The sequence below is a fragment of the Vigna unguiculata genome, chromosome 8 (assembly GCF_037176805.1).
Source record: "Vigna unguiculata cultivar grain cowpea cultivar isolate G323 ecotype 2 chromosome 8, ASM3717680v1, whole genome shotgun sequence".
Lineage (NCBI taxonomy): Eukaryota > Viridiplantae > Streptophyta > Magnoliopsida > Fabales > Fabaceae > Vigna > Vigna unguiculata.
Window position 1 is genome coordinate 40,980,671 of NC_140799.1, and position 10,442 is coordinate 40,991,112.

A 10,442-nucleotide genomic window follows, 5' to 3' on the forward strand; every position below is an offset into this window, starting at 1 on the left:
ATAAAGAATGCCACGTGGGCTTTTTTAGCCCACGGGCTCGCGCCACCTACGCGTTATTTTGTGTGACTCATGTTTCCAGATATGGTTTTAAGTAAAAACGACACCGTTTAAGATAGAAAGAGGATAAACCTCTGGTAGTGCAGAGAGAGATTCTAACTTAGGGTTTTGGAGTATATTCTTTTCTGTTTCTGTTTAGCAATGGCTGCTTCTGTGTCTCTCTATCCCTATAAACCCCTGCTATACTTTTCGACTCCTTCGTGTTTTCAGTCCCAATTTCGGAACTTGGAGAGAGGGAAATTGGATTCTGCAAGGTTGAAGAGTTTAGTGAAACTTGCAGCACATTCAAATCCGAAAATTATCAAAACCAACAGGAAGTCAAAGTATGGAGGGGCACTGTCGATGTACGATAGTGATGAAGACGATGAAGAAACGGACGAGGAGGAGGACGACGAAGATGATGATGATTGGCTTTCTGATGTGAGTTGTTTGCTTTCATTGTGTGGTCAAAGATAATGCTTTAAATTCAATGGGTTTTAATTATGCATTTGAAATGTTTTCTTTGTCCAAAAGGTAACAAAATTGTGGAATGCTCGATTATCTGCTGAAATCTGCCATTGATGTTTGTTTGTTATTAATTTTCCCTTTCATTGTGTAATATGTGTGCAGGAGGAATTTGCTGAGCCTGCTAAATTTGATGTTAGGAACAAGAGATTGAAGTCGAAGACAGTTAAAGGTATGTATAACTGAAAGTATTTAATTGAGTGGTTTAAAGGGGAAAGTTTGATGTTCATAACCTTGTTTGTGCAGGAAAGGATAAAGAGAAGGAGTGGGAGTGGGGTTTGAGATCTTTGGACAACGAACAAAGCATTAGATTGCCTAGAAGTGAGAGAGTGGCATCCTTGCAACGAAATGAGAGTGGAAAGGCACCAAATGGTGATAAGGTGAGCTATTTAGTGTCAAAGCATGTCATTAATGTACTTGTGCTCTTGAGCCTCATTTTTCTTTTCCCAAATTGCAGGTTAGTAGAAATGTAAAGAACAAAAAGTATCCGCGGTTGTCTGAAGAAATTCCTTTGGATTCGAAATGGTTACCACTTCTTGATTACTTGAGCACCTTTGGAATGAAGGAGTCACACTTTGTCCAAATATATGAGAGGCACATGCAAGCACTTCAAATTAATGTTGGTTCCGCACAGGAAAGGTTAGAATACTTATTGAGTGTTGGTGTTAAACATAGAGATGTAAGAAGAATCTTATTGAGGCAGCCACAAATTCTTGAGTATACAGTGGAGAACAATTTGAAGTCTCGTGTTGCTTTCTTGAGGGGCCTGGGCATACCGAATTCTAGAATAGGGCAAATCATTGCTGCTGCTCCGTCTTTGTTTTCTTACAGTGTTGAAAATTCATTAAAACCTACAGTTAGATATTTAGTTGAGGAAGTAGGCATCAAGGAAAAAGATTTGGGTAAGGTCATTCAGCTGAGTCCCCAAATTCTTGTGCAAAGAATTGACATTTCATGGAATATGCGTTATATGTTTCTTACCAAGGAGTTGGGTGCACCCAGGGATAGCATTGTGAAGATGGTGACAAAACATCCCCAACTTCTCCATTACAGCATAGATGATGGATTACTTCCAAGAATAAATTTCTTAAGGAGCATAGGAATGAAAAATTCAGATATCTTGAAAGTATTGACGAGCCTTACACAGGTAATTTTTTAATGTATTTCCCTCGTTATTAATTTAAGAAACGTATCCTGTTTCACTGTTCCAAATTTCCATTCATTCTTTCATTTTGGATCTTTTGAATTGATATATCTTATATATGTAAAGAACAGTTTGTACCTGTTGTCAATGCTGACTACTGTGTCTGCAGGTGCTATCTCTGTCCTTGGAGGAAAATCTAAAGCCCAAATATTTGTACTTGGTAAATGAACTTAACAACGAGGTGCAGTCCTTGACCAAGTACCCAATGTATCTTAGTTTATCCTTGGACCAGAGAATTCGTCCACGTCATAGGTTCTTAGTTTCCCTAAAGAAAGCTCCAAAAGGACCATTTCCCCTTGGATCTTTTGTACCAACTGATGAATGTTTTTGCGAACAGTGGGCTGGAACAAGTTTGGATAAATATTTGGCATTCCGTCAGAGATTATTGCTTCAAAAGTTTGCTGAGAAATATGAAAGAAAAATGTGACAGAACAGAATCAAGTGTATAGTAGTCAACTTGCATGAGTACTGGAAGAGGAATTTGTTGAAATATTATTGTCATGTATCGTGTTGATACAAAATGTTATTGATGGTTGGTGTCGTGGCTGAAAAGCTCAGTCAGTCATTAGAGTTTGTTCAGCTTACTGGCATACCATCTGCACATGATTTCATGACACTCGAATCAGTGTCTTATTTTCGGCAGAAGCTGCTACACTAGTGTGAAATTCATTCTTGCTGTTCGTGTTTAATTCAAGCAGTTGTTTACAAAGTGCTCGTGGACAATATTGCAAACTTATATGGGCATAATTTGAAGAACAAAGCTGCATCAACTTTAAGATTCAACTTCTGGATTCTGTCACCGCTACTCTCATGTTTCCTTTTTACCTTCAGTGACATGTGTTTGTAGATATATTTTTTTTTCTGTTTTCTTCTTTTGTATATCTGAAATGAATAGGACTCATTGCCATCACCAGAACTATACAATTTTTGTTACCTTGCGGCAATTCTTATCACATGTGAGTTGATAAAATAACATTCTTATTCTCTCAATTTCTTGTAATACCTTCTACCTGGTTTATTAGATGTTATACATTTTCAGTTAGTGTAATATATCACTTCCATCATCTTTCACTAGTAGGAAAATGAATATATAGAAAATCTTTTAATCAAATAATGGTAGATTGTTCATGTGAGAGAACAGTATTTTTTCTTTAAGTGCAGAATGTTGGAATAGATTATTCATAGATTATATTAGCACTTCTCATTTTATTCTATCATGGTGACTAATTCCATATTTTTTCTGTAATGTACTCGGTTCTCCGCTGCTTGTTCATTATCCTGTATATATATATATATATATATATATATATATATATATATATACAATTTTTGTTACCTTGCGGCAATTCTTATCACATGTGAGTTGATAAAATAACATTCTTATTCTCTCAATTTCTTGTAATACCTTCTACCTGGTTTATTAGATGTTATACATTTTCAGTTAGTGTAATATATCACTTCCATCATCTTTCACTAGTAGGAAAATGAATATATAGAAAATCTTTTAATCAAATAATGGTAGATTGTTCATGTGAGAGAACAGTATTTTTTCTTTAAGTGCAGAATGTTGGAATAGATTATTCATAGATTATATTAGCACTTCTCATTTTATTCTATCATGGTGACTAATTCCATATTTTTTCTGTAATGTACTCGGTTCTCCGCTGCTTGTTCATTATCCTGTATATATATATATATATATATATATATATATATATATATATATATATATATATATATATATTGATTTGCCGGATAGGTAATAGAAAAATTGTAATGCAAAGCAAACAATTTTATTTGTTTCTCAAACATCTTTGATTATCAACCATCAGAGAGATGGAAAAACAAAAATGAGGGTTATAACGGAAGCAAATTGCAAGTTACAAGAGAATCAATTTAATTAAAATGGCCAATCTACTGGTTAAATTTTCTAATTAGAAGTTTCTAAATATTCAAATCTTATTGTCCAAAATCGTTTTCAAGAGAATATCTAATTAAGCGTTCAAAGTTTAATTCATTTATAGATTAGATGGTCAAAAGTGGTTTACATCACTGAATAATAATCACAATGATTGAGTATCAAAGGCACCACAATCACAATCAAAATGTCAATTCATCCTTTTAAAATATTAAATAAGAATGTGAACATACTTTCAATTTTTCTTTACTTTTAATCTTTTTATTTATATTTATTTTCTTTCTACCAACCAGACAAAGAGAAAAATTCAACCCGAAAAACCATGACAATGTTGAATATTGAATATAAAAAACCTACTTTTGGAAGAAGAACTCAAGATTTTTCCTTGCTGGCACCTCTTAATTTATTTTTTCACCCTCAATATAAAAAATAACCAAAGGATCAACGTTAAAACATATTACATTTTCAGAGTAATTCAAAATTATCTAAAATATATTCTGACATAATCTAAAACAATCATATTCCAATAATTATATCTCGAATTACGTAATTTAAAATATAATCTAAAATGATATTTCTAGATTATGAAATATATCGAGATATAGATAAATACATGTTATTTTTTATATTCTACCAGAAAGTACTGAGCTTTTGGAAGAAATAGCATAAAAAAATATATGTATTTCTGGCGTATTAACCTCTTTATGAAATGGCACAAATATTTTCTTAATAAGATTAGTACTTTTTTTTTCACTAAAATTTTAGAACAAATTATAAGGACCTTAACTTTAAAACCGTAGATGAATTAATTATTGCCTACCACAATCCCTTTCCACTTAACCTGTTTTATCCAAATTTATCAGCATTACATAACTAGCATTAGATTTGAAATTCTAAAACAAAGTTTCACAGCCTAAGTGTTAGGGATAAAACCATTTGAGTTAGACTTAGTAGCATCAAGTTTACATCAAAATCAAAAGAGTGCCAAATAAAAAACTAGAACACAATATTCATCTGATGGATAAAAAACCTTTATTGAAGTTGTTCACAGTATACATCCCTTAGTCATAGACAGATTCTAAGGTTCTTAAGCTAAGAAAAACTGTGGACAACAAAATATCTAGTTCTTTTCATCCACTAATGACTTCATCAAACAAAACATAACTATACTTCTTATATGTTCTAAAATTCAAAGCTTCTTTAAGCTAAGAAAAACTGTGGACAACAGAAAATAGTTCTTTTCATCCACTAAAGACTTCATCAAACAAAACATAACTATACTTATATGTTCTAAAATTCAAAGCTTCTTCTGCCACCTGCCTCCTGTCTGTAGTTAAAAGCTATAACCTTCTTACATGTATCCTTTAACTTTTGTTAATGCCACCAATTCCATTTGTGAAGAGGAACTTCTTGCAATGTCTTCTTCAGCATGTATGTACTACCTGGAATTTTGACTAAATTGCTGCACTGGTTGAGAAAAAAGTTCAATGGAAGAACTGTCTTGTGTATCAAAAGAAAGCTGATACCTCGTGCCTTGATCTATTTGAACTCTATATTTCTTGTATATGTATCTGAAACTATGATTGTTTACATCTCACTATCTATTGGAAACGCGAATGGACTGTCTGGGAGGTTGAGTCCTTGATAGCTGGATAGAATTGAAAACATAAATTACATCATCCTTAGTCAACAAAATATTTCAGGAGATGTGGTTGCAGCCAAACTGCATGTTTGCAAACAAATAATGTCATCTACACATAAATTGCATCAAGTCTCATTTTCTACTTCACAAAACAAAAGCTATCTTAGAAATGGATGCATACCTGATTAAATTCAAGCAACAAATTATTGGCCATAGTAGAGTGAAATTAAACCTTAATGTATTAAAAAACATGCAGAGAGTAGAATGTAATAGAAAAGAGAAATGAATGCAGACCTTTCCTCATCAGAGAAATTGTCGTCTGTATGTTTGGATTTGGCATGCAGTGGAAAACTGAATGATTCTTCTGTTGACTGAAGATTGAAGTGATCTGCATGATAATTTATTTCAATCAATCTGTCATACGATAGATAGAATATACTGAAAGTTGATAAGCAAACATGTAATGTATTCTTTCACACCATCTGAAACTTTTGTCTCCTCCAAGGAGAAACCAAAATGAGGTGAGCTGGATAAAGATCTTGAGGACAACTGCGCTTGTGCAAGGCTTCTCCTCTCATGTTCCCGGGCCTGTTCATGCTCTTGCTCTTGAATTAGCATCCTCCTAAAGGATCTATGATTGCCCAAACTTCTTGGAGCTATATAAATTATAATTATGCATTAGATTGTACAAAATCTTCTACCACAAGAGGGAAGAGGGATAAATCAGAACGTTAAATAAGGAGGAGAAAATCAATTACAAAGGGAAATTATATGCTCTTCTGAATAAGACATCATACTTGAGGAGTTAAGTTCAGAGTCCGTATCTACACAGTGGGGTGAATAACAAACCGTATGCTCAATTCTATCGGTGTACTTCCTGCATCTAAATTGAAATGAGGTGAAACGTATTATGGAAAAAGGAATATAAGTAGCATGTAAGATTTCTTAAGATGTAAATACTGATTCAAGATACTACATCTGTCCATCTTACTTCTGCATTTAGAAAATAGGCAACGACACAATCAGAGAGAGAAAACTAGTATTTGACAGTTCAAAGAATGCATTTGAAATCCTTATATGTTCTTAATCAATTCCCCTTCCATGCATGATTTGGCATATTCATTATTGTGGTTTAGTAATTTGGTATGCCTTGACTTAGAGTGAAGTGACCAAGCAGTTTTATAGACCAACCAGATATCTCTTTTACAGTGAAGGACACACGATGCAGTAATTTGCATCCAGAAACATATTAAAGAGCTTCTAAGAAAAGGTCTCTTATATGACAACAAAAGTCACACTAGAGTTGTAAGATAGCAGGATACTGTATTTCAGATTAAACAGGCACTTCCTACTGAAAGGATATCACTTTTGGGATTCCTATGGTGATACATGTTATATCTATGAAAAATAAGTGTTTTTGCAGGATCCAATGAAGTATAATGTTAAACCATGGCCATAGCCACCTGTAACTTAATTTGACAAAAAAATGTATCATCAAAAAATTGAGGTTTGGGAAGTTGCACCAATGAGACATGTTTGTGACAATCAGGTTCAATCCTGATTGATTTGAGGACCAAACATTGAGAGATCACCACATCATCAAGGCAAAAAAGATCTTATCAGAAGATATCATCACTGAGTTTTTCATTTCAAATGTTCAACTAACAGATGACATCGAAGGCACTGAACTGAAAGGTCCTCAAATTATGGGTGATAAATATGAGGCTGTGTAATCACCAAGGAGGAATAACTAAGAACAATGGAATCATCAAGGAAGAAAATTTCATCAAATTTTGCTAACTACAGATAATAATTATGCTGTCATTTCAAACCAAAAGCTATAAGCTTTGATCTTGAAACATGAACTTCAAATAACTACAGTTAAAAGAATAAATGAGAATTTGAAGCCAGAATACTGCAAAAACCTCAATTAAATAAGAAAATGAAAGGAAGCCACAAGGAATTCACCTTTCATTAATCTTTGCTTTCTCCCGGTAAGGTTTCACAAGAACCCGAGAACCCCGAACACAATGGGGATTCCCTTTATCCAAAACAGTTTTGACAGTTTCTGAATGAGCAAATGTCACAAATCCAAACATCCTTCTCTGCTGGTTTGGAATTCTAACATCTGCAACAAGCCCAAATGTGCTACAAATGAAACATATAAAAGTCAGTTCATTAGTGCAAATAATCAACTGCAAAAGCAGACTAGTGTGAACATGCACTTCAACAACAAAAAATTGTAACATACTTGAAATAGTTTGAGACATCATCCTCTGTGAAAGTGCTGTCAGCCGGGAATGTCAGATATATCTGTCGTGAAGCACTGATATTTCGAGCAAACTCTCCCTTCTGCATTTGTGTGGGAGCATCTTCTGCCAGAGTCACTGAATGCTGCCCATGAGGTCTGTAATTTAACCACAAAAAAAGTCAAATAAGGATCACAAAGATCAAACACTAAATACACATTACATGCAAAAAAGTTAAGACTTTACCTCACTATTAGCCGAATACTATTTTTCAGTCGCGCAAGAAGCTTTGTCAAACTATAGCCAGACTTACCGTGTCTCTGGCTCTCAGTTAAATAACCATCTGCTTGCAGTACCTTCTTATATCTATCATAGTACGCCATTGGCAGAGAAGCAATCGATATTGCATCATCCCTTGATCTTAGAAGCTCAATAATTTCTGACTCTAGCTGTGCTAGTGACCCTGGAGAAATCACATGATCCTCATTATTAGCATCATTTCCATACATCTGAGATAAATTCTCAGGGGCAACTTGACCATGATAGAATCTGCAGTTATTTCCATGCTTGCAGAATCCTTTGTTGAAATAGTGACAAACTTTCATTGGATATTCAGAAAACCTTCTCCCAGCTTTTCCACCCAAATTGGCAGCAGAAGCATCTCTATAGTAATCATTGGCAACCCCTACAGTTCCAGTCTTTACAGCATCTACACGATTCTCCAAACTGCACAGTTGTGTCTGCTTCTGAAGCTCCATGACAGAATCCAAGTAATTCATTGCCATAAAGTCTGAATTGATATTTCCAGCAGGTTGTGGATCCCAATACAGAGGGGGAGCCTGAAAGTTTGTTGTAGTAGGAGTTCTTGGAGACATTACTGCTAAATGGCTATAACCTTGTTGAGGGTTGACCATGTGTGAAATTGGAAGCATATCTGGTTTCGCAGACAATCTTAGAAGCTCCCTTTTGGCCTGAAATGCAACTTCACGGATGAAATAGTCAGGGTACGAAGCCAATTTTGCCATTTCTAGTTCTCCATGGTCTTGTAGAAGGAGATAGCCAATTATCTTTCTAGCATGCTCTGGCTCAAATTTATGAATTTTATCAAAGACAATCCTTGTATAGTGAGAAATATCCATAACTCTTATATTGTCACTGCAAAAGGAAAAGATTACCGTTTAAACAAAATTGAGTGAACACTGTTCACAGAACAAGTACAAAGAAACTCAACCACGTCGCAAAGAAAAACCAGAGTCCTGATTTTACAAAGCGAAATTGCGGACCTAACATACCATAAGAATTAACTAAACAAAAAAAAGAAGAAAACTTTAAAAACTGGGAGCATTAGATTTAACAAATCCAACTTGAACAAAAATGGCGATGCTCCTTCGCAAAAAGAGGCTCTGTTCCAGGGATCAATTATAAATAACCTAGCAAGACAGGAAGTGTGACAGATACGTGGAATGGAAAAACACTCCACAGTGCATTATATTTTCCTCAATTTTCTCTGTCATCACCGAAAAAGGAAGGATTTTTAATGCAGCCCAGAAATGGAACTTGCTCCTAATATGGGAATGAGCACGAAACACGCTCAGAAATACCCACATGCATTAATCACATACCGAAAATTACAAAGTCATAGCAGAAAACAAATGATTACAAGAAAACTGACCAGCATTTGCAATTAAAAACCGGGAACAGACATTTGAAGATGGATGGTTAAAGGTCCTTTCTTTTTGGAAAAGTAAAGAAAAGTCGGTTTAATCTCAAACACCGTTCTCGAAATCAAGTACAATACAACCCCCAAATAAAAAGAAGAAACAAATAATAAAAACAAAAAACCTTCAAAAGCTGCATACCCATCAAAAAGCAGGAGATAAACAGTGCAGCAAATGTTTCAAAAACGGAACTTTTTCATATTTTGCTCATTCCATCAACCTTAATCTCTGTACTAGGAACTTCACGTACAATCAGAGAGGAGTATAATCCTAATCCAAAAGAAAACAGAGAAATGGTTTCTGGAAAGGCTCAGAATCCAGAGAGTGACAAAGACAGCATCTATGGATCTCTCTTCCCTTTCAGAATCAACTCCAGTGAACTCTCCACACTCTGAAGCAGTGACTGTGCAGCAGTCTTTATTTCCTTCCAAATTTAAAACCTTTAGAGAATCACAGATGTTGAATAGTCACGAACTCGAGGCAAAATATTTTGCTTAATTATCGTCGACTATAACTGCTTGGAACTTCCCAATTTCCAGTATCACCCTCTTAACTCTCCTTTTCTGTTTACAAAATAATAACAATAATTCGGAAAATCCAACGTGGTACTAAATTTAGGACTTCAACTTCTCAACTGCACAGCAAGGTCGGCAATCTTAGTGACAGAAATAACTGCAACTTTTATCTGTCTATATTTAGAGTTAAACTATTTCTTTCTAAACCATTATGTTTAGGAAGGCTGAACACGAAAATTTGTATAAAATAAAAAAAATAAAAATCTAAGCTTTCTCTGTTCAAAACTTAGATTCAAAACTTTATCCAAACAATCATGATTAATGCATTAAAAAATTGATAAAATTATGGAGTCTGGTTTAATGTGTGGCATTGGGTATGATCATGAAGATTTAGAAACTCAAACATGGTAAAGGGGGACCATTGGAGGGAAAATGTAGACCTTGGAAATTGGCTAAGCTTAAAGGGCTGGTTGTGGTGCAACATTTTGCATTTCAATTTGTTTGGGAGGGAACACACACAATCACAGATGGGACAATGCTACATCTCCAAATCTTTATATTAAATACTATAAACTAAAAGTTGCATAAATCAATGTCACAAAGCTCCAACTTGGTGAAAGGTCCACACACTCCTT

At 34.6% G+C, this 10,442-nt stretch overlaps 2 protein-coding genes across 6 annotated transcripts; one reads left to right on the plus strand and one right to left on the minus strand.

Annotated features, from left to right (window-relative positions):
- The first annotated feature begins 72 nt into the window (after positions 1–72).
- On the plus strand, positions 73–2,755 carry LOC114193647 (Mitochondrial transcription termination factor family protein). The gene is made up of 5 exons (XM_028083531.2): positions 73–477; positions 667–733; positions 808–941; positions 1,019–1,708; positions 1,875–2,755. The coding sequence occupies exons 1-5, from the start codon at positions 199–201 to the stop codon at positions 2,190–2,192; spliced, it is 1,488 nt and encodes a 495-aa protein (XP_027939332.1). The 5' UTR covers positions 73–198; the 3' UTR covers positions 2,193–2,755.
- Positions 2,756–4,698: 1,943 nt separating this feature from the next.
- On the minus strand, positions 4,699–10,135 carry LOC114193644 (zinc finger CCCH domain-containing protein 18-like). 5 transcript variants are annotated; one of them, XM_028083526.2, is made up of 8 exons: positions 9,434–10,135; positions 7,821–8,729; positions 7,577–7,732; positions 7,294–7,473; positions 6,084–6,208; positions 5,805–5,981; positions 5,620–5,713; positions 4,699–5,406 (listed from the first exon to the last, which is right to left on the minus strand). In XM_028083526.2, the coding sequence occupies exons 2-8, from the start codon at positions 8,711–8,713 to the stop codon at positions 5,370–5,372; spliced, it is 1,662 nt and encodes a 553-aa protein (XP_027939327.2). In that variant the 5' UTR covers positions 8,714–8,729; positions 9,434–10,135; the 3' UTR covers positions 4,699–5,369. The 5 variants fall into 5 exon arrangements, with proteins under 5 accessions (XP_027939327.2, XP_027939325.2, XP_027939324.2 ...); XM_028083524.2 differs by having other exon boundaries at positions 4,699–5,331; positions 6,084–6,202; positions 9,434–10,131; XM_028083523.2 differs by having other exon boundaries at positions 4,699–5,331; positions 9,434–10,128.
- Positions 10,136–10,442: the final 307 nt, after the last annotated feature.

What these genes read in the sequence shown, in the direction of transcription:
- LOC114193647 (XM_028083531.2), top strand. Translation starts at nt 199, where the DNA reads ATGGCTGCTTCTGTGTCTCTCTATCCCTATAAACCCCTGCTATACTTT. An exon ending in ATGATGATTGGCTTTCTGAT is followed by an intron (nt 478 to 666) that starts GTGAGTTGTTTG and finishes ATATGTGTGCAG; the next exon opens with GAGGAATTTGCTGAGCCTGC. An exon ending in TATTGACGAGCCTTACACAG is followed by an intron (nt 1,709 to 1,874) that starts GTAATTTTTTAA and finishes CTGTGTCTGCAG; the next exon opens with GTGCTATCTCTGTCCTTGGA.
- LOC114193644 (XM_028083523.2), bottom strand. Translation starts at nt 8,713, where the DNA reads ATGGATATTTCTCACTATACAAGGATTGTCTTTGATAAAATTCATAAA. An exon ending in AAAGCAAAGATTAATGAAAG is followed by an intron (nt 6,209 to 7,293) that starts GTGAATTCCTTG and finishes ATTTCAATTTAG; the next exon opens with ATGCAGGAAGTACACCGATA. An exon ending in AATTTCTCTGATGAGGAAAG is followed by an intron (nt 5,332 to 5,619) that starts GTCTGCATTCAT and finishes AATTCTATCCAG; the next exon opens with CTATCAAGGACTCAACCTCC.